Here is a 24,908-nt window from a genome sequence, read left to right as displayed (position 1 = left end):
TAAAGTCTCAGTTTAACATTATTACTTCTGGCTAACTTTATATGTCTCTATCTCCTCCCTTAACATGTTCTTTATGTTACAATCTATATCTACAGCCTTCTGTTTGTTTCTTTCTGATATGACTTTAGCTTCTCAAAAAGTGCCTGTAACTTTTTAAACGTTATAGAGGGGGAGGGAAGAGGGACAGGAAAAGGGAGGGACTACAGAATGTAATTGGCCAAATCACACTATGTATATATTTGAATGTGCCACAGTGAATATCACCTTTATGTATATATATAAAGCTCCAATATGAAAAACACTAAATAAATAGAAGGAATACCAGTAGAGTAAAGGAAGGGAGGGAGAGGGAAAAGCAGAGGGAAAGAGGACATACTAGAGACTGAAATGGAGCAGATTATATTCTATGCATATATGATTATGTCACAAAGAACTTCACCTGTTATGTATAACTACAAACTATTTTCATATTTTCCACAAGGGAAATTTGGGTATCTTTTTCATGAATGTGAAAAAAAATAATCTCAATCATAATTTTAGTTTGTAACCTAAAAGAAGGACTTCTTATTAGATGACATTTTAAATTTCTTAGAAGAACCTGTTAGTGTCTAAGAACCCCTACTACCAAGAGGCACTAAAAAGAACTCTAGTGACTAATTGCAATGAACATGCATCACATGGATGATTGCTTGTTATTCAACACCAAGGATAATGAAAATTAAATAAAACATTAAAAAAAGGAAGAGAGAAAAGTTAATTTTTCTTACTGTAATGTTAAAACTGATTTCTAGGCTAAGCTGTTGCTAACTGGTTCCATTAGTAACGTTAATAAAGTTTCCCATCACCTTTTACCTGAGTATTTAGCAGTCATTGGTAATTATTATTGGGCTGTACTTAGGGATTACAAAGTTGTAATATTTTAGCCTCCTCTTCCTCTTCCTTCTCTCCTCTTCCTTCTTCTCAGCTGCCTAGTTTTCTACCTATAATTCTTCTGTACAGAAAACTTTTCTTATCCATTTGATTACTCACTCCAAAGATTAGTTGGTACAGGAAAGTCAGGATAAAGTTATTCCCTTTATCTCTATTCGCTATCTTTGAATTTTAATTTTAATTATACATTTTTATTTCCAGAGTTTTAGTATCTTTTCCTATCTGCTTGTATTTTGCTCCTATTTTCAAGCCTGTTTTTATTTTTTGCAATGTAGTTTCTAAAAATATTCTGTTTGATAATCCCATTATTTGAAGTCTTAGTCAATGTGACTATGCCACTTGTTTCTACTGGCTGTCAACCAGAGTGTGTTTTCATTTCCTTTTGAACTGTGAATTGATCTTGCTGTTGTTGTTTGGTACTTTATCATTGGGAATCCTTTGAGATAGTTTCCTCCATAGAGAAATTTAATCTGCTTTTATTGTATTCTCATAGGCATATGCATATTTGGACTTCTTCAAAAAATTGTTTCTCCTTTTGAAATATTTCAGACCACACATTTAGTGTGGATTCCAGCTTCAAGTTGTGGTTTGTGGTTCAAAGTAATCCGGGAAGAATGTTACTTCCCTTCTACTTAGCCCCAAGTTGAAGTAGGCAATATTTCAAGTAGGAAAGTTTATAACTATTTCATTCCGTTTTGAGAATCTAGCTCTTGAGGTCCCAAATTTATGGACAGGAACATAGTTAGACTTGTGTGTCTTTCTTTTGGTTCTGTCCTCCAGCCTTGGAGATCATAGAAACCAAAGCTTAGGTTTCAGCAGATGCTCTCAGACCATAAAGGCCAACCTTCTGTTTGCTTCTCTGGGCTTCCATCTTTACTCTCTTTTATCTTTTTTTCTTCATGTAGTCCTGATTTGTTTTAGTAAGTCATGAATGCATTTGAAAAGATTTTTTTCAAATATATTTTATCTTGCATTTTAAGTCATTCTGTCAGCAACGCAAACACCTGCATTGTATACTCTTTGCTTTAACTGTGCTTCACTCTTCAAAAGTTACTTACATATTGTTATAGGTGATTCTAGTTATTTTATGCTTATCAGTTGTATATATTTCAGGCTTTAAAAGAACACTTGATGATTTGTTCTAATAATTCCATTTCCTTTCAGCCTGCTAGGTACATAGAAACTATTTAGTAAAATTTTCACTGATCAATATTAAAGAAGTGAACTTTTCATTAAGATTATTTCAGAATTCATGATACATTATTGAGACAAAAGAATAAAAACTCCTTTTCTAAAGTACATAGCTTACTTTTAGAGGTAACTTTCCATTTTGAGTTATTTGACTGATATTTGGGAATTGTTAGTTAAATACCTATGTAGCATACATGCATTTATGGAAATTTTATTTCTTTCTTTGTATTTTATTAAGTAAGTACAAAATGCTATAAAATATTTTCTTTTCCCTTTGAGATGCAAATTTTAGTCAGGAGGGACAGATTGTTCTTCTATAGGTTCTTTAGCAGATAGGAAGCAGATGTGGCATTGGGAGGAGGCTACCAGGATAAGAACAAATACATGAGTAATCTGGAAAAAGATTAAAGTCAAATCATGAATTAAATGTCAGCCCAGCTTTTGGACCAAAACTTTTCCATTCTTGACTGAAGAGATGAGCAACTCAATGTTCTTAACAAAGAGAGAGGGGTAGAGGGAGACTGTTGCCAGTATTCCACTATACTTACTGTTCTATTTCCAGATTTTAAAAAAACAGTCTGATTTTTATTTGCTTTTGTTAGTTGGAATATAACCCTTCATTACCCTGTATCCATACTTAAGAATATTGTTCTATTTGGTTAGATAATATCTTTAAAATTACATGCATTTTGTCAGTGTGCTTCTAGGAATGTCTGGCATGCTTATTGGTCAAATGCCTGGCAGATGGAAATGACATTTGGTGAGGAATCTTCTGGACCAATGCAAATTTACTGTTACTTTAATAAAACTGTACAAAGCATAAAGACTTAAATAATCATCTGCACTAGCAACTAACCTGGTAGCTTGCTGTGACGATAATACCTGCTAAGGATTTCAATGATTCTCGATGCACTCTCTGTTGTGCTTGAATTGTAGTTATAGATCAGGTGGGCACCTGCAGGTCTTTTAAATCTCTAAAATGCTACATATTGATTATATTCATTGGGCATACTTTTTTCTCATATACATACAAATATGATTTGAATTCACTGAAGATACTCTTTAGTTTTAGGTATAAAACCACCCCATATTAGACAATTAGAATTGTGATTATTAGATCACTTTTATTCCCGAAAGTAATATTTGAGAGATAGAGGTGGAATAGTTATAATAACTTTGGTTTTAAATTATATTGAGTGATAAGAATTAAAACATAGACTCAAATCATAGTCTGTAGTCTAATCTGCATAAATAGTAAATAACAATAAAATTACAATCTTCCTACAATAAAATGAAATTATCCAGTCTACTATGCTTCTGGACCTATGGTTTCCATTTTTTTAGTGCATCTCTGATTAGTTATGTATATAGCTAGTAATAATCTTTAATATCATCTCTTTAAGTGATAATTTCAAGAACAACATAAGAAAGCTTATATTAATTTTTATCAAGAATAAGCCCTTTGGAGGTGAAAGATTTATACAATGAAAACTACAGAACCCTAAAGAGAGAGAGAGAAGAAGATCTTAGAAGATGGAAAAATGTACCCTGTTCATGGATAGGCAGAACCAACATCATCAAAATGGCGATATTACCCAAAGTTCTCTACAGGTTCAACGCAATGCCAATCAAAATCCCAACGGCATTTCTTGTAGAAATAGATAAAGCTATCATGAAATTCATATGGAAAAACAAAAGACCCAGAATAGCAAAAGCAATTCTAAGCAGGAAGTGTGAATCGGGAGGTATAGCGATACCAGATTTCAAACTGTACTACAGAGCAATAGTAACAAAAACAGCATGGTACTGGTACCAAAACAGGCAGGTGGACCAATGGTACAGAATAGAGGACACAGAGACCAATCCAGAAAATTACAACTTTCTTATATTTGATAAAGGCGCTAAAAGCATGCAATGGAGAAAGGATAGCATCTTCAACAAATGGTGCTGGGAAAACTGGAAATCCATATGCAACAAAATGAAGCTGAACCCCTTTCTCTCGCCATGCACAAAAGTTAATTCAAAATGGATCAAGGAGCTAGATATCAAATCAGAGACTCTGCACCTGATAGAAGAAAAAGTTGGCTCCGATCTACATATTGTGGGGTCGGGCTCCAAATTCCTTAATAGGACGCCCATAGACCAAGAGTTAAATACAAGAATAAACAAATGGGACTTACTTAAACTAAAAAGTTTTTTCTCAGCAAGAGAAACAATAAGAGAGGTAAATAGGAACCTACATTCTGGGAACAAATTTTTACTCCTCACACTTCAGATAGAGCCCTAATATCCAGAATATACAAAGAACTCAAAAAATTAAACAATAAGATAACAAACAATCCTATCAACAAATGGGCCAAGGACCTGAACAGACACTTCTCAGAGGAGGACATACAATCAATCAATAAGTACATGAAAAAATGCTCACCATCTCTAGCAGTCAGAGAAATGCAAATCAAAACCACCCTAAGATAGCATCTCACTTCAGTAAGATTGGCAGCTATTATGAAGTCAAGCAACAATAAGTGCTGGCGAGGATGTGGGGAAAAGGGTACACTTGTACATTGCTGGTGGGACTGCAAATTGGTGTGGCCAATATGGAAAGCAGTATGGAGATTCCTAGGAAAGCTGGGAATGGAACCACCATTTGACCCAGCTATCGCCCTTCTCGGTCTATTCCCTGAGGACCTGAAAAGAGCATACTATAGGGATACTGCCACATCAATGATCATAGCAGCACAATTCACAATAGCTAGACTTTGGAATCAACCTAGATGCCCTTCAATAGATGAATGGATTAAAAAACTGTGGCATTTATACACAATGGAGTATTACGCAGCACTAAAAAACGACAAAATCATGGATTTTGCAGGGAAATGGATGGCATTAGAGCAGATTATGCTAAGTGAAGCTAGCCAATCCTTAAAAAACAAATGCCAAATGTCTTCTTTGATATAAAGAGAGAAACTAAGATCAGAACAGGGAAGAAGAGCATGAGGAAAAGATTAACATTAAACAGAGACGAGTTGGGGGAGAGAAAGGGAGAGAGAAGGGAAACTGTATGGAAATGGAAGGAGACCCTCATTGTTACACAAAATTACATATAAGAGTTTGTGAGGGGAAAGGGGAAAACAAAACAAGGGAGAGAACTAAACAACAGCAGATGGGGCAGAGAGGGAAGATGAGAGGGAAGGGGAGGGGGGAATAGTAGGGGATAGGAAAGGTAGCAGAATACAACAGTCATTAATATGGTATTATGTAAAAATGTGGATGTGTAACCGATGTGATTCTGCAACTTGTATTTGGGGTAAAAAATGGGAGTTCATAACCCACTTGAATCAAATGTGTGGAAGATGATATGTCATGAGCTTTGTAATGTTTTGAACAACCAATAAAAAAAGAATAAGCCCTTTGGAATAATTCCAAGTCATTATTTGCTTTCATGTCTTCACCAAAACCTTATACACACTTATTGAATGAGGGGTTAGATGTTCTGGTGGTAGTCGTGATATATTTCTGGACTGCAAGAAGCTTATAGTTTAATTCTATTCAGTTATGTTGGGCCATTGAGGGAAAATAATCTTCAACATAGATCATCTTCTGGCTCTGTTGCTTCTGCTCTTCACTTAATTCTAAGTGTAGAATTCAATTAATTTTGACAAAGAATGACTCTTATAACCACAACTGCAAGTGTCTTCCTGAGGAAGAAACCTTGGTAATACTCTAGATTCCTTTTATCACCTCCAAATGATTCTAATTTCTATCCATTCTACATTCTAAACTTCCAAATAAACTATCTCCTTTTTACTCTTACAAAAACTATTATAGTTTTTTATATTTTTGGCCCTATTTTTCACCTCTATTACTACAATCTATTTTAGAACTAGTTTTGACTCGGACCTCTTTCCTTTGTTTTATACCCTCTATAATGTTACTGAACTGTGATTTTCTTAAGTGCGGTTCTGATCATATTAGTGCCCTTGGCTTAAAATCTCTTCATAGTTTCTGTCTGAAACCTTAGTTTCTGAGAGAGGGACTGATGTAGAGTGGCAATCTTTCATTTTTACCTACGTACATTAACCTGGTTTTAAAATATCTTCTTGTAATTATCAAAACATTTCTCAAAGGCAATTTAGTGCAATTAAAAAATAAGTTAAAAAATGACAATGTAGTGCATACAAATTGTGACTTTACCTTTTAGATCAGTAAAGTGTGAGTTAATAGATTTAATATAAGAGTATATTTTTACATTGATTGTGATGAAAATGTAGATATTTAAATATGACAGTAAAAAACAGTGAACTTCATTCTTTTTTTAAAGAGAGAGAGAGAGAATTTTTTAATATTTATTTTTTACTTTTCGGTGGACACAACATCTTTATTTTATTTTTATGTGGTGCTGAGGATTGAACCCAGCGCCCCGCGCATGCCAGGTGAGCGTGCTACCACTTGAACCACATCCCCAGCCCCTGAACTTCATTCTTGTTATAAAACTTGCCTCCACTTTAATTGTCATTCCCTAGGTTATTTTATGTACCATAAATATTCCATGTCTTCTAGTTTTTCTTAATAGGAATTTTCAATATAAAGCCTGGATAAATGAAAGATTTATAAGCTTAAGTGTACATATTAGGTATTTTGAGACAATGACCTCCAATATAAATAAGCTTTACCAAGCTGCTGAAATATATACAAAAGTGATTATTCCTTTCTTTAAAAATGAAAATCCCAATAAGAATCTCGGAAAAGTTATTATAGATATTAAGAAATGGAATTTACCGTTCAAATGGGAAGGCCAAGACCTAGAATATTGACATAATACTGAAGAAGAACACAGATGGAGGACTCACATTAGCCCATTTCAAGAATGGTTTGTATGGTTAAAATAAGAAGGTGATAAAACTACAATTTCTCTAATCACAGTTTATTGCCATCCAAAGGGATTAATTTTTTTTTATTTACAATGCTCAATAATGGGGCAAATAACAAGAATAAATCTCAAGAGAATACACTTGATTGATGAGGTACAGATATTGCAAAGTGAGTGAGATATAATTTAACTTAAATTCCAAAGTGTTACAACCTAATTGCTCCAGTAGGATGCAAGCATGCCTTTGTAGATGTTAAGTCAAATTGAAATTTGAGCAGTACCTTCCTATGAGAGGTTCTTGGGGAGGGATATTTGATCAACATATCAGACATCCATGACCACACTCAAGGATGCTCAACAGTAGCAAGCAGTGCTGCTGTTGGTGGGTGAGGCTTTGTAGAATTGTTCAAAGGCCATCAAAGGGTAGCCCTGCCATAAGCTAAATTCTCAATGTCTGTCAAAATTGTGGATTTATATATGTTTTGGAGTCTTCTAGTTGAAGCTGATAACTCACATACATGATCTGATAAGATGTGATATAATGTTTTCATGGGGATGGTGGTTACATTCCATGTTCTTTATTTTTATTTGTTTTTATTTTTATGTGGTGCTGAGGATCAAACCCAGTGCCTCGCATGTGCTAGGTGAGCGCTCTACCACTGAGCCACAACCTCAGCCCCACATTCCATGTTCTTAGCACAAGAAAACATGCTATTCACATAGTAAGCTGTGTATTTGGAATAAATTCAAAGCTATATTACAAAGACTATAATGACCAAGGCATTGGCTATTAGTAAAAGAATAGACATATTTATCAACCAAACCAAGTAGAAACCCAGAAATAGACCCACACAGATACTGCTAGGTATCTTTGACAAAGAAGCAAAGTTGATTCAATGGAGAAATGATAGTCTTTTCTGGAACAATTGTATGTTGATGTGGGGAAAAAAATGAATGTAGACATTGGTCTTACATCTTTTAACTCAAAATGGATCATAGGACTAAATATAAAACACAAAATATTAAAATCCTGAAAGAGCCGAGCATAGTGGTGCATGCCTGTAATCCCAGTGACTTGGGAGGTTGAGGCAGGAGGATAGTGAATTCAAAGCCAGCCTCAGCAACTTAGTGAGGCACTTAGCAACTCAGTGAGACCCTGTCTCTAAATAAAATATAAAAAAGGACTGGGGATGTCGCTCAATGGTTTAGCACCCCTGGAAGAAAATGTAGGAAAAACTTTAGACAAGCTTGGATTTGACAATGAGCTTTTAGATTCAAAACCAAAGGTTTGATCCATTAAAGAGAAAATCAGCCAGGCATGGTGGTGCATTTCTGTAATCTCAGCTGCTCAGGAGGCTGAGGCATGAGTATTAATTTTGAAGCCAGCCTCAGTAACTTAGTAAGGCTCTAAGCAACACAGCAAGACCCTGTCTAAAAATATAATAAGAGCTAGGGACGTGGCTCAGTGTTTAAATGCCCCTGGGTTCAATCTCTAGTACCAAAAAAAAAAAAAAAAGGAAAGAAAATCAATTAAGTTGGACATCATAAAATTAAAACCTTCTACCCTGTGAAAGACATTGCTAAAAGAGTATAAAAACCAGCCACAGACTGAGATAAATTTTTGCAAAACAAAAATCTGATAAATCACATATCCATAATATTAAGAGACTTTTAAAACTCAATCACAAAACAAAGAGGGGAGGCTCAAGATGACAGAAATGAGCAAGGCAGCAGTCCTGGACCTCCTTGCAGCAAGGGGGGAGGCAGCGAAGGAAAACCAAAATTAAGAGAAATTTACTATAGGTATATACAAACTTGAGGAACAGCAGAGATCAACTACAAAAAGTTTTTGTTCTTATGAGGTTGAATAGAATGAGACCTGGCCCCAAAGCAACTATAGGTGTATAGGGCTCAGTGGTATTTCTTAAAATGGGGCTGATATTAGGATCAGCAGAGATCACACAGTGAATTAAAATATCATCATCTGAATAATCACCCAACACAGGCTCTTAAGAGAAAGAAGCTCACAAACTAGTCCTTCATGTAGATGAAGTCAGAACCATACCGATAGATGGGGACACATACAAATAATTTAAAAAAGCAAGGCAACCAACCATTCCAAACAATTCCAAATGCCTCAACAATAGACTTCTTTGACACCACAGTGTAGGAAATGTGAGAGAAGGAATTTAGAAAGTTCATAGTTAAGCTGTTATATGAGGTGAAAGATAATGTAAGGAGTGAAATCAGAGAAGATACACGAAGTGAAAGGTCACTTTAATAAGGATATAGAGATTCTGAAAAAGATGAATCAGAAATCCTCAAAATGAAGGGATCAATAAGCTAAAATAAAAATTCAATGGAAGCATAACCAATATATTAGACCACTTTGAAGATAAGAGCTTAGGCAGCAAAGATAAGTATATAATCTTGAAAGTAAAGTTGATCATAGAGAAAAAGATGTTAAAAGATCATCAACAGAATTTTCAAGAAATATGGGAGCGCATTAAAAGGCCAAATTTAAGATTCATTAGGATAAATGAAGGGTCTAAAATATAAATTAAAGGAATGCTCAATTTTTGAAATGAAACAATGTCAGAAAAATTTTCAAACCTCAAGATTGAAATGGAAAATCAAATACAAGAAGCATATATGACTCCAAATATGCAAAATTACAATGTACCCACACCAAGGCACATTGTAATGAAAATGCAAAATAACTGAATGGGCATTTTAAAAGTTGCTAAAGAAAAATAATTGGTCACATTTATAGGTAAACCAATGCAGATCTCAAAAGATTTCTCAACCCAGACCCTAAAACCTAAAAGGTCTTGGAATAATATATAACAAGCTTTGAAAGAAAATGAGTGCCAACCAAGAATACCATATCCAGAAAAAAATTAAGCTACAGAATTGAAGATGAAATAAAATCCTTCCACAATAAACAAAAGCTAAAAGAATTCACAATTAGAAAGCCTGGACTACAAAACATACACAATACAACATTTCATGAAGAAGAAATGAAAAATAACAATGGCAGAGAGAGAAACTACACTAGAAGAATAGTCAATCAGAGACTTTAAATCAATGTAAAAACTAGAAATAAAATGACAAGGAATAAAAATTATCTCTAACAACATTGAATGTAAATGGTCTAAACTCATCAATCAAAAGATAAGGCTGGCAGATTGGATTAAAAAATAAGGCTCAGGGCTCAGGCTTGGCCCAGATCTTCCCACATTGACCTGTGTGAGACTCAGGCTCAAGAGTAGGACCGGGTCCATCCTGCCACTGGCAGACACCCACTGGAGCTCAGGCTCCAGGACAGGACCGCTTTTTCTGACCAGCAGACCACTGCTGGAGCCCAGGCCTGGCCCAGATCCATCTACAACAACATACGTGGGACCCAGGCCCAGGGTAGGTCCAAGTCTGCCACCCCCGCACACACACACACACACACACACACACACACCTGGGAGCCCAAGCCTATCCCCCTTCCATCTTGGGATACTGCTGATATTACCATAGCCTTCCCCATGCTCCCCTACCTTTTGACAACAGACAGGGCCTAGAAGCAACTGCATCACAAAGACAGTGTAAGGTCCACCTTTTCAGCCCCATCTCTGTAAGATGTTGTATGCATCTTGGGGCACCTCTACTATTATCTTGAATTACCTCAGATATTGCCACCAGTATGTTTAGTTGCAGTAGCATACATTGAGGGATACCAGCAGGGTCTGGTAGCCCAACATCAAGGGGAGGTACAGAAAATCTGCACGGATACTACAAGAATTTAAGGTGGAAATGGTAATATCTCAGATCCACACTGCAAGAAAGGAAGACACATAGACAACATGAAAAAACAAAGGAGGAATGTGCCCCAAACAAACCAGGATACTACAATAACAGAACCCATGGACAGTGAAGTTCATGAAATGTCAGAGCAGGAGTTCAGAAGGCTCATAATTAAAATGATCTGTGAATTAAAAAATGACCTAAATAAGCAAATACAGGCAAAAATTGATCACCCCAACAAAGAGATAAGAGAGCAAATACAGGTAGCAAAAGATTACTTCAAGAAAGAGATAGAGACTCTGGAAAAAGAAAACAGTCAGAAATTCTTGAAATGAAGGAAACAATAAACCAAATGGAAAACTCAATAGAAAGCATAACCAACAGGCTAGATCACTTGTAAGAAAAAACATCAGATAATGAAGACAAAGTATACAATCTGGAAATTAAAGTTGACTACACAGTGAAGATAGTAAGAAACCATGAACAGAACATCCAAGAATTGTGGGACCTCAAAAGACCAAATCTAAGAGTTATTAGGATAGAGGAAGGCACAGAGTTTCAAACCAAAGGAATGCACAATTTCTTCAGATAACATCAGAAAATTTCTCAAGCATGAAGAATGAATTGCAAAACCAAATACAAGAGGCTTACAGGACACCAAATGTACAAAATTACAACAGATCTACACCAAGGCACATTATAATGAAAATGCCTAGCATACATAATAAGGGTTGAATATTAAAAGCTGCAAGAGAGAGGAATCAGATCACATATAGGGGGAAACCAATTCAGATCTCAGCAAGTTTTTTAACACAGACCCTCAAAGCCAGGAGATCATGGAACAACCTCTGAAAGAAAATGGATGCCAACCAAGAATCTTATATCCAGCAAAATTAAGCTTTATATTTGATGATGAAATAAACACTTTCCATGAAAAACAAAAGTTAAAAGAATTTACAGCTAGAAAGCCTGCACTAAAGAAGATCCTCAGCAAAATATTCCATGAATGGGGAAATGAAAAACAATTATGAAAATCAACAGAGGGAGGTATTACACTAAAGGAAAAACTAATCAGAAGAGAAATCAAGTCAAGTTAAAAACCAAAATAAACAAAAACGCCTGGGAATAAAAATCATGACCCAATAATAACCCTGAATGTTAATGGCCTAAACTCACCAATCAAAAGACATAGACTAGCAGATTGGATCAAAAAAAAAAAAAAAAAAGACCCAACAATATGCTGCCTCCAAGAAACTCATCTCAAAGGAAAAGATATCCACAGACTGAAGGTGAAAGTTTGGGGAAAATCATACCACTTACATGGACTGCAGAAGCAAGCAGGTGCATCCTCATATCAAATAAAGTAGACTTAAAGCTAAAGTCTGGACTTCAAAAGGGATAAAGAAGAACACTACATACTGCTCAAGGGAACCATATACCAAAAAGACTGAACAATTATAAATATATATGCCCCAAACAATGGAGCATCTATGTTCATCATAGAAACTCTTTTCAAGTTCAAGAGTCAAATAGACCACAACACAAAAATTTTGGGTGACTTTAACACACCTCTTTCACCACTGGATAGATCTTCCAAACAAAAGCTGAACAAAGAAACTATAGAACTCAATGATACAATCAATAACTTAAACTTAACTCTGACATATATAGAATATTTCATTCTTCAATGAGTGAATATACTTTCTTCTCAGCAGCACATGGATCCTTCTCTAAAACAGACCATATATTATGCCACAAAGCAACTCTTAGCAAATATAAAAAAGTAGAAATACTACCCTGCATTCTATCAGATCATAATGGAATTAAATTAGAAATCAATGATAAAATAAGAAATAAAAGCTACTCCAACACCTGGAGACTAAATAATATGCTCCTGAATGAACAATGGGTTACAGAAGACATCAAAGAGGAGATTTAAAAAAAATTTTAGAAGTGAATGAGAACACAGATACAACATATTGAAATCTCTGGGACACTATGAAGGCAGCTCTAAGAGGAAAGTTCATTGCATGGAGTTCATTCCTTAAAAGAAGAAAAAGTCAACAAATAAATGACTTAACATTATATCTCAAAATCCTAGAAAAAGTAGAACAAATCAACACCAAAAGCAATAGAAGACAGGAAATAATTAAAATCAGAGCTGAATTCAATGAAATTGAAACAAAAGAAACAATTGAAAAAAAATGACAGAACAAAAAGTTGATTCTTTGAAAAAATAAAATTGACAGACCATTAGCCATGCTAACGAAGAGAAGGAGAGAAAACTCAAATTACTAATATATGTGATGAAAAAGGAACTATCACTACAGACACTATAGAAATACAGAAGATAGTTAGAAATTATCTTGAAAACTTGAACTCCAATAAAACAGAAAATATCAAAGACATTGACAAATTTATAGAGTCATATGATTTGCCCAAATTGAATCAGTATGATATATATAATTTAAACAGATCAATTTCAAGCAATGAAATAGAAGATGCCATCAGAAGCGCCTACCAACCAAGAAAAGCTCAGGACCAGATGGATACACAGCCAAGTTCTACAAGACCTTTAAAGAAGAACTAATACCAATACTCTTCAATTTATTTCAGGAAATAGAAAAAGAGGGAGCACTTCTAAATTCATTTTATGAGGCCAGTATCACCCTGATTCCAAAACCAAAGACACCTCAAGGAAAGAAAACTTCAGACCAATATCTCTAATGAACATAGATGAAAAAATTCTCAATAAAATTCTGGCAAATTGAATATAAAAACATATCAAAAAGATAATATACCACGATCAAATGAGGTTTCTTCCAGGGATGCAAGGCTGGTTCAACATATGAAAATAAATAAATGTAATTCATCACATCAATAGACTTAAAGATAAGAACCATATGATCATCTCAATAGATGCAAAAAAAAGCATTGGACAAAATACAGCACCCTTCATGTTCAAAACACTAGAAAATCTAGGGATAACAGGAACATATCTCAACATTATAAAGGCTATCTATGCTAAGCCCCAGGCCAACATCATTCTAAATGGAGAAATACTGAAAGCATTACCTCTAGAAACTGGAATAAGACAAGGATGCTCTCTTTCACCACTTCTACTTAACATAGTTCTTGAAACTCTGGCTAGAGGAATTAGACAGATGAAAGAAATTAAAGGGATATGGATAGGTAAAGAAGAACCCAAATTAGCACTATTTGCTGACGATATGATTCTATACCTAGAAGACCCCAAAAATTCCACCAGAACTAGTAAATTAATTCAGCAAAATAGCAGGATACAAAATCAACACTCATAAATCAAAGGCATTTCTGTATATCAGTGACAAATCCTCTGAAAAGGAAATGGGGAGAACTACCCCATTTACAATAACATTAAAAAAATACTTGAGAATCAACAAAAGAGGTGAAAGACCTCTACAATGAAAACTACAGAATGCTAAAGAAAGATATAGAAGACCTTAGAAGATGGAAAGATCTACCTTTTTCTTGGATAGGCAGAATTAATATTATCACAATGACCATACTACCAAAAGTACTATATAGATTTAATGCAATTCCAATCAAAATCCCAATGATATTCCTCATAGAAATAGAAAAAGCAGTCATGAAATTCATCTGAAAAAATAAGAGACTCAGAATAGCTAAAGCAATCCTTAGCACCAAGAGTGAAGGAGATGGCATCACTATACCAGACTTTAAACTATATTACAGAGCAATAGTAAAGAAAAAATGGCATGGTATTGGCACCAAAATAGACTTATAGAACAATGGTAGAGAATAGAGGTCACAGAGACAAATCCACATAAATATAGTTATCTCATACTAGACAAAGGCACCCAAAGCACACATTGGAGAAAAGATAGCCACTTCAACAAATGGTGCTGGGAAAACTGGAAATCCATATGCAGCAAAATGAAATTAAGCACTATCTCTCACCATGTTCAAAATTCAACTCAAAGTGGATCAAGGACCTAGGAATTAGATCAGAGACTCTGCACCTAACAGAAGAAAAAGTAGACCCAAATCTTCATCATGTTGGATTAGGCCCCAAATTCCTGAACAAGAGTCCTAAAGTGCAAGAAATAAAATCAAGAATCAATAAATGGGATAGATTCAAACTGAAAAGCTTCTTCTTAGCAAAAGAAACCATCAGTGAGGTGAATAGAGAGCCTATAGAATTGGAGCAAGTTTTTACCACAGGCACATCAAATAGAGCACTAATCTCTAGGATATATAAAGAACCCCAAAAACTTAACACCAACCCCCCACACACACAAATAACCAATCAATAAATGGGTTAAGGAACTGAACAGACACTTCTCAGAAGAAGATATACAATCCATCAAAAATATATGAAAAAATGTTCAGCATCTCTAGCAATTAGAGAAATGCAAAACAAAATACTCTAAGATTTCATCTCACTCCAGTCAGAATGGCAGCTATTAAGAATACAAACAACAATAAGTATTGGCAAGGATGTGGGGGGGAAAGACACACTCATTCATTGCTGGTGGCATTGCAAATGGGTACAACCACTCTGGAAAGCAGTATGGAGATTCCAAATGGAAAACTGAATTGAAGCACCATTTGAGCCAGCTATCCTACTCCTTGATCTATACCCAAAGGACTTTAAAACAGCATACTACAGGGATACAGCCACATCAATGTTTATAGCAGCACAATTCACAATACCTAAACTGTAGAACCAATCTAGATGCCCTTCAGTAGATGAATGGATATATAAAATGTGGTACATATACATAATGGACTATTACTCAGCAATCAAAGAGAATAAAATCATGGCATTTTCAGGTAAATGGATAGAGCTGGAGAATATAATGCTAAGTGAAATTAGCCAATCCCAAAAAACCAAATGCTGAATGATTTCTCTGATTTAAGGGTGCTGATTCATAATATGCTACAAGGGTTAGGGGTTGGGAGGATTAAATGAACTTTAGATAGGGCAAAGGGGAAAAGGGGAGGGAGGTTAAGGAAGGGAGCATAGGGGTAGGAAAGATGTTGGAATGCAATGGTCATCATTACACACAAAATAAGGCCCAACAATTTGCTGTCTCCAATGGACTTTCCTCATAGGCAAAGACATCCACAGACTGAAGGTGAAAAGATGAAAGAAAATGTATCATTCTCATGGATCTCATAAGCAGGCAGGGGTTACTATTCTCATTTCAGATAAATGTACTTGAAGCCAAAGTTAATCAGAAGATACAAAGAAGGTCATTTCATACTACTTAAGGGAATCATACAACATTTATTGTTATTTGTACTCTTGATAATTGTCATACTGGATGGAGTGAGAAGAAATTTTGGTGTAGTTTTTTTTTAACCACCTCAAAAGTTATTTCTTCAAAATTGATAACAATACCTGATAACCAGATCCATGGTAATAATACATTTTATATATGAAAGACTTAACTAAAACAATTCCAGAGTGCTACTAGCAGAGGTAACACAGAGGTGAAATGTGGTACTTCCAATGCTGTCTTCTGTGAGATCAGACAAGTATTCAAAGCATGAGAACTCAAATAGGTGCCCCATGGGCTGGTGGCTGCCCTAAGGAGGTCTTAAGGAAGCACTAGATGCCAAACTTCAGCACTGCCCCCAATTGCATGTGTAAGAGCATGCAATCTGACCTGGCTTTCTTCAGCTTCCTAGGGGATCTGGTCAGATGCTAGAAGTGGGTGGAGAATTGTAGGAGAGCTGACTTGGATGATAAGAAAACAACCTGATCAACTAAATAAACATTATCGATTGTGTGCCAAACACTTCAAGACATCTATGATCTGTAGAATTCTACATTTCACAGGGGGCATCAGAAAAGTAAAGAATTATTGTGTTATTTTATTTCTCAAAATTAATTGAAGCAGATACTTGTGAAGTCATTGGGAGAGTCCTTATAGGACTCTCAGCAAAGTGGATACAAAATCAACTTTTGATTAATAATGCAATACCAACGATATTTGATCTTACCAGTCATTTGACAATCCACATAGTAGACACAGAAAATGAATAAAAGAATTGAGTAAAGATGAAATCAGGACACTGAATTAGAAAAAAAAATTGACAGAACTTATGAACAGGAACCAAAAAAAAAAAAAGAACAGCAATGCTCAGAAAGAACCCCAGTGCAGAAGAATAGGGTGATGAGCCAGATGAAGATATTTTACCTTTGAGCTTAAAGAGAAGGAAAACAAAGAATACTCTTAAAGTCTTCATTTGAAGTTTTGATTCTTATGGGGAAAATATATATATACACATACACACACACACACACACACACACACACACACACCTCTGAATGGGCATGAGGCTGATGAAATCTCAGAAGGTCTCTTCATTCCTGATAACTTTCAGGCCCTTTTGGAGTGCTAGATAAATTTTGGTGAAGAGGTCCTTAGAAAATGCTTTGAGACCTCAGCAGCTAACAAGTTGTTCTGTTCAAGAACATAGCAGAAACAGATGTTAGAGATCTGTGAGAGCTGCATTCAGGAAGAAACCCTCAGGGAAGGGAAAGACTCACACTTCTCTTCCATTATCACTGAGGATGTGGTGGACATAGCAAGGGAAGAACACCTTCCAGTGTTGGTGAGGTTTGTAGATGAAACTCATAGCCTGAGAAGAATTTGTGGGCTTCCTGTCTTATGAAGCTAATGCAGAAATTTTGGCTGTGAAGTTTCATACTACAATAACTGAGAGTGGGGACTAAATATGGAGTATTGTCATGGCCAGGTTTACTTGTGTCTAGTGGATTATCTTCCAAAATGAAAGTTGTTGCTTCTAGACTTTTATAACAATATCCTCCAGCTATTCACACACTCTGCTCTTCCTGTGCTTTGAACATGTGGTTGACAAAATCAGTGCCTGCAATGGGGGTGCCTATTGCATTAGGAACAATTGAGGAAGTTTGTTCTTTTTTCCATCCATCACCACAATTGCTTTTAGAACTTGACAATGTAATTTCTGTTCTTTTTCAGAACAGAGAAGAAAGGGGTAAAGAACTGAAGGAAATTTGACGTTTTCAATGGATAGGCAGGCATGATGCTTTCAAAATTTTGGTGGATCTCCTGCAAGCACTTGTTTTAGATTGTATAAATAGTGACACAAATATTAGATGGTATAACTGGTCGAACATTTGTGCTCTGTAGTGCAGTAACAGATTTTGATTACATTGTTACCACCGTTGTTCATTAAAATGTCTTATGTTTTACAAGAGCCTTTAGAAAAAAATCTCTAGGGATAAATTTTTGATGTCTTCTTTGCCACTGTAGCTTGATCACAGTGCTTTATTCATTCAGTGAAGTAATGGAAAATATTAAAGTTTATCATGAATTTTGGTTTGAGGAAGCAACAAATTTGGCAACCAAACTTGATATTCAGATTAAACTCCCTGGAAAATTGCGTAGGGCTCATCAGGGTAACCTGGAATCTCAACTAATCCCTGAAAGTTACTATAAAGAATCCCTAAGTGTTCCAACAATGGAGCACATCATTCAGGAACTTAAAGATACTTTCAGAACAGTTCCTCAAAGCTCTTAAATGTGTATCCCTGGTACCCTTAGCCATGGGACAGCTTAAAGTCAGTACATCAGAGGAGCACCATGCTGACATGAACAGAAGTGACTTGCCTAATTGTGACATGCTTTCAGTCAAGCTTCACTGTTAGAGAATCAAATGGAAACACAAGGGAAAGATATAGAGCTTCCATCCACCATTTATGAAACCCTCCATCTGCCTGATATCAAGTTTTTTCCTAAAGTATATGCCTTGCTGAAGGTCCTGTATATTCTCCTGTGACAAAGTTTGAGAATAAACACTATGAAAATGGACGAAAGCGTCTCAAAACATACTTGAGGAACACTTTGACAGACCAAAGGTCAAGTAACTTGACTTTGCTTAACATAAATTTTGATATAAAACATTATCTGGATGTAATGGTAGACACATATATCAAACTCTATACAAGTCAGAACTTCCTACAGACAATTCAGAAAATACCCCAAAAGACTTTTAAAATGCGTTTTTCCTTACGGAAAAGCCATAAGGTGTATGTAGGTCACTTAATTACTAAGTATTCTCTCACAGGCCTCTCATAAATACATTAGGCATTGGTAATCTGCCAACATACATGGCACCTATTTGAGTTCTCATGCTTTGAAAACTTGTCTGATCTCACAGAAGACAGCATTGGAAGTACCACATCTCACCTCTGTGTGACCTCTGCTAGTAGCACTCTGGAATTGTTTTAGTTAAGTCTTTCATATATAAAATGTATTATTACCATGGATCTGGTTATCAGGTATTGTTATCAATTTTGAAGAAATAACTTTTGAGGTGGTTCAAAAAAAAACTACACCAAAATTTCTTCTCACTCCATCCAGAATGACAATTATCAAGAGTATAAATAACAATAAATGTTAATGAGGATAGTGAGAAAAGAGTATATTCCTACATTGTTGGTGGGACTGCAAATTGGTGCAACCTCTCTGGAAAGCAGTATGGAACACTAGGAATGGAACCACCATTTGACCCAGTTATCCCACTCCTTGGTATATAGTCAAAGGATTTACAATCAGTATGCTACAGTCACACAGCCACATCAATGTTCATAGAAGCACACTCCATAATAGCTAGGCAGGCTATGGAGCCAAGGTAGGTGCCCTTCAACAGATAAATGGATAAGAAAAATGTGGTATATATACAGAATGGAATATTATTCAGCCATAAAGAAGAATGACTTTATGACATTTGCTGATAAATGAATGGATCTGGTAACTGTAATGCTAAGTGAAATAAGCCAATCTCCCCATCCAATGGTTGAATATTTTCACTGATATGTAGAAGCTAATAGTAAGAGGAGGGGGCCATATTAAAAAAAATTCAGTAGATTAGACAAAGGGAAATGAAGAGAAAGGAGGGGCAATGGGAAGACGAAAGACAGTTAAATGAATCTGACATAAATATATATACACATGAATATAACACATTGAGTCTCACCATCATGTACACCCACAAGAAATTAATTAATAAAAACTATTGGTAAATGACAGAAAGATCACTAGGTAACAGGAGTTGTGAGAGGGAAGGGGAAGAAGAGGTATTGGGGACTGAATTAGAACAAGGTGTATTCCATGCTTTTATAATTATGTCAAAATAGATTCTACTGTTATATAAAACTAAAAGAGCCAATAATATAAAACAAAGAATCCAATTAAAAATGGGCAAAAGAGCTGAAACCACATACAGATGGCACATTATACATATGAAATAGCTCAATATCCTTCATTATAAGGGAATTGCATATTAAAATGAGATACCACTATACACCTATTGGAAGAACATCCAAAAACACTGACAAATACCATATGCTGGTGAAAAATAGAACGCTTATAAGAATGCAGGATGGTATAGCCATTTTGGAAGACAGTTTGATAGTTTTGATAGTTTCTTACACAGCTAAAATAAACCATCTTACTATATAATCCAGTAATTGCACTCATAGGTGTTTACTCAATTGAAATTAAAACATGTCCATTTAAAAAGCTGCTGACAAATACTTATAGAAATTTTATTCATTTTCACCAAAAAATGAAATCAACCAAGATGCTCTTAATAAGTGAATAAAAAACTGTGCTACATTCATACAATGCAATATTTCTCATTGATAAAAACATTAGCAATGAAGCCATGAAAAGACATGGATGAATGCACATTAAATGCATACAACTAAATGAAAAAAGTCAATATGAAAAGGCTAAATTCTAGTAGTATTTAATTCCAATTATTTGACATTTCTTAAATTTCAAAATTATAGAGACAGTAAAAAGATCAGGGATTTCCAGGAATTGGAGTGAACAGGAGGAGAATTGAATGGATAAACCATTTGGGGGGGGGCATGAAGACTATCCTATATGATACTTTAATGGTAGATATATGACATTATGCATTTGTCAAAACCTGTAGAACATTACAGTGATAAATCATGAACCTCAATGTGTGCAAATTTTTAAAAATTTTATTATTTCGGAGCTTGGAAGATCCTTGAAAGGAATGCAAATTATAGCAAGAAAATCTAACTATAGATTTTTAAATGTATGAAGAAATCTCCCTGAAGGGGTGGGGGACAGAGGCACTGGCTTATATAACATTGGAAGTGAATCTTTGAGACTCAATGCAAAAGGAATTATACTTAGTCATTGTATTTAAGTTGATAAAATTATTTTCTATTGTGAATACAGTTTATAAACTCTGATACCTCTATTCAGATATACTGGAATTGAATAATTAAGTAAATAGGTAGCAGATAGTAGAAACCAGATTTCTCTTTGTTGCAGTAGGAATTTTCAGACAAGCAAGGGCAGTAGGCTAAAATGATCCATTCAGTAATAATTTAGATTTGAAGACATCACTATGAATTGTCATGAATTACCTTAATATAGATATAGATGGTTATAAAGAGAAATGTTAAGATATTTATATATATAAATAAATATACCTATGATATATATTATATATATTATGTGTGTGTGTAATTTTTTTCTTTCTCTCAGCTGAGAGGGCCTAAAAGAAATGATACTAGGTTAGCAAAAAGTATATCTGGAGCCCCTAGATCTTTGTTTCTAATATCTTCTAAAATAAATAGAGCCATAGTTCCTTGGAGAAATGGTAGAGTCTAGGAACAAGGCAGGAAATATTTCAATCTAAAAAACATTGTAGAACTAGAAATTAAGGAAGTACTACTACTAGTAATAATAATCCATATTGATGGTCAAGGAACATATAGGAGCCAATTGAAAGAATTTCCAAAATGGCCGAAGCTGCAACAATTAGAACAAGAAAGTAAGTAAAGTGGTATTGATCAGTAACCCAAAGCATAAAATAAATACACATAATTCTAAACTAATAGAAATAAATAAATGCACCCCCAAATACAAAAAAGAAAAATTCTAAATTATTCCTAGATACTACAACCTCAAGGAGGGGGACATACTTAGCTCTTTCCTAAGTGTAGGCTGCACATCATATAGTGACTTCCTTTCAAAGTGTTCAGTATGAAAAAAGGGAAAAGAATACTAACTTTACATTGGGGAAACCTGAAAAACATGGCCTGAGCCAGATGATCAAGGCAAATTATCAACAGTGGTAAGTCATGTTAGCATTGGTTCCTTAACCCTAGTGTAGTCATGAGAAAGATATCCGACAAATCCTAATAGAAGGCATCCTACAAAATAGCTGACAAATATTCTTAAAATTGCCAAGGCTATTGAAAATATTAAAATTCTGAGAACTGTCACAATCAAGGGGAGCTTAAAGAAACGTGACGACTAAATATAATGTATCCTGGATGGGCTCCTGGGACAGAGAAAGAATACTAAATAAAAACTAAGGAAATCTGGATTAAATTTGGACTTTAGTTAGTACAACTGTATTAATATTGGCTCATTAATTGTAACAAGTGTACTGTACTAATACAAGATGTTAATAATAGGGAAAATTGAGTGTGGAGTATATAAGAACTCTTTATGTTCTCAATTTTTCTATAATTCTAAAGTTGTTCTTTTAAAAGTCTATTACAAAAGCATTATTTGAAGGCCTCAGAATAATCCAGCGGTTTGTCTCTCCTGTAGTTTTGACAGTGTTTCCTGTCTTGCTGACTCTACCTCCCTATCAGACATCACTTTTGATGGCAACCCAATAGCTCAAGAGTCATGGTACAAACACACTGTCCTTCAGAATATGATGCAGCTGCGCCAGCTAGATATGAAGAGAATCACGGTGAGAACATTTTCAAAGTGTTTGCCATATTGTTTTCCTAAATGTGGATTAGGAAATTGAGATACCTACCTTTTGCTTGAAATGCTTCTTAATTTTATTAATTATGGAACTGTGCATTATCATAACTGTATACTTCATAATTATAATTTCAATTTTTACTACCTACTCCCATCTCCAATTTCCTTGAAGATTTTTGTAAATTTATAAATTTTGCCTTCTATTTAAATTAATTATTATGCTTATTTTTCATTCTTGCTTAATATCCAACTAATAATTTATTTTGGAATGCATGGTAAGGACTTCATTAAGTGAATGACATAGTGCAATGATTAAGAACTTGACTGCAGGAGCCAGACTGTCGGAGTCTGAATACTGGCTTGACTACTTTCAACCATGTGACCTTTGGCAATTTGATTAATATTTCTATATTTCATTTTCCTTCAAATAAAAAAAAATCATAATTGCTCTGTGTCATAGAGTTGTTGTGAAGATAAAGTATCAAACTTTGGAGGGATATGAGGCTCCTAGAAAGTTTTGTATGCAGTTATTTATGTTAATGTTGTACCTTCCAAAGTAGCTCTTTTTAAAATAAATTCCCTTTTTCATGTACTTCAATATTTTGATATGGCTGCTGATCTAAGTGAATCATGCAAATGTGGCCCCTTCTTTTTAGGTGCACAGTGCACATTAGCATATTATCGGCTTTAAGAAGTTCTCTAAGAAAGAGACTTGCCTGACTTTGTTTCATTGCATTCCAAATTTATTTATTTTTTTTCAGAAAATATCTATTAATAACCTTAGTTTGATTATCTGTGTCCTAAGAAAAAATCCCAAGCCACTGTTTTTTTTTTTTTCTTTTAGCGTCTGCTAATTTTGATGTGGGTTGTCTTGTCACCTAGGTTTACTCAATTGCCAAGTGACTTGTTCTTTGTATACCATCTTTGCAGTATGTGCACTTATTTTTTTTTTTCATTTGCACCTCAGCAATATTATGGACATTGAGGCAAGTTAGCAAATATTGAAGTGTGGATGAAAGACTCAATATCAAGAGCCTCCTAGGGTTCTCCCTCTTTCTCTTTGTTCCAGGATGGACATATGATTCTTTGTCCTCTCAGATTATTTAGATCTGTACTATCAACATTGTTTTGTATTTTAGGCATAATTCTTTACCCTTACCTCCATGTCTTTCTTAATTAAGCATTCTTGATACTTCTAATTGCTCTTCTCATGAGGCTGAGTTGAGTGGGGAAAGACAGCTGTAGAGCAGATTTACACAAATCAGTTCATAATTATGTGTTTTTCATAGTGAATGTGTATGGCAGACTTGTCTACTGAGCCAATATAGTCTTTTTAAAATTTTTTTAATGTATTTGTTCTAATCAGTTACACATGACAACAGAATGCTCTTTGATTCATTGTACATAAATGGAGCACAATGTTTCACTTCTGTGGTTGTATATAAAGTAGGGTCACACCATTCCTTCAATCATACATACACCTAGGATAATGATGTCCATCTCATTCCACCATCTTTTCCATCATAATGACCCATCCCTTCACCTCCCTCTCCTTTGGCCAATCCAGAATTCTTCCACTCATCCCATGCCCCACCCCCCCCCCATTGTGGATTAGCATCCATTTATCAAAGAAAACATTTGGCTTTTGGTTTTTTGGGATTGGCTTACTTTGTTTATCATGATACTCTCTAACTCCATCCATTTACTTGCAAATGCCATAATTTTATTCTCTTTTATTGCTGAGTTATATACTACAGTTTCTTTATCTGTTCATTTATTGAAGGGCATCTATGTTGGTTCCACAGTTTGGCTATTGTGAATTGTGCTGCTGTGAACATTGATGTGGCTATGTCCCTGTAGTATGCTATTTTAAAGTCCTTTGGGTATAGACCAAGGAGTAGGATAGCTGGGTCAAATAGTGGTTCAATTCCCATTTTTCCAAGGAATCTCCATACTGCTTTCCAGAGTGGTTGTACCTATTTGCAGTGCACCAGCAATGTATGAGTGTGCCTCTTCCCTCACATCTTTGTCAACACTTATTGTTGCTTGTAATCTTGATAACTGCCATTCTGACTGGAGTGAGTTTTGACTTGTATTTCTCTAATTGATAGAGATATTGAACGTTTTTTAATATATTTGTTGATTGATTGTATATCTTCTTCTGAGAAATGTCTGTTCAGTTCCTTAGCCCATTTATTGATTGGGTTGTTTATTTTTCTGGGATTCAGTTTTTTGTGTTCTTTGAATATCTTAGAGATTAGTGTTCTATCTGATGTGCATGTGTTAAAAAT

At 35.0% G+C, this 24,908-nt stretch overlaps 1 protein-coding gene across 4 annotated transcripts in view; it reads left to right on the top strand.

Moving 5' to 3' along the window:
• LRRC49 (leucine rich repeat containing 49) overlaps positions 1-24,908 on the top strand; it is a 191,728-nt gene that overhangs the window by 100,770 nt on the left and 66,050 nt on the right. For all 4 annotated transcript variants that reach the window (XM_081292760.1, XM_081292759.1, XM_081292762.1 and 1 more), the window contains one exon: positions 22,453-22,600. In XM_081292760.1, the coding sequence (XP_081148886.1) occupies positions 22,453-22,600 (148 nt within the window). The remainder of the gene's footprint in view (positions 1-22,452; positions 22,601-24,908) is intronic.

This window comes from Spermophilus citellus (genome assembly GCF_964194105.1).
Source record: "Spermophilus citellus genome assembly, chromosome: 4".
NCBI lineage: Eukaryota > Metazoa > Chordata > Mammalia > Rodentia > Sciuridae > Spermophilus > Spermophilus citellus.
The sequence above is the reverse complement of the archived record's forward strand: the minus strand, read 5'-3'. Positions and strand labels throughout refer to the sequence as shown.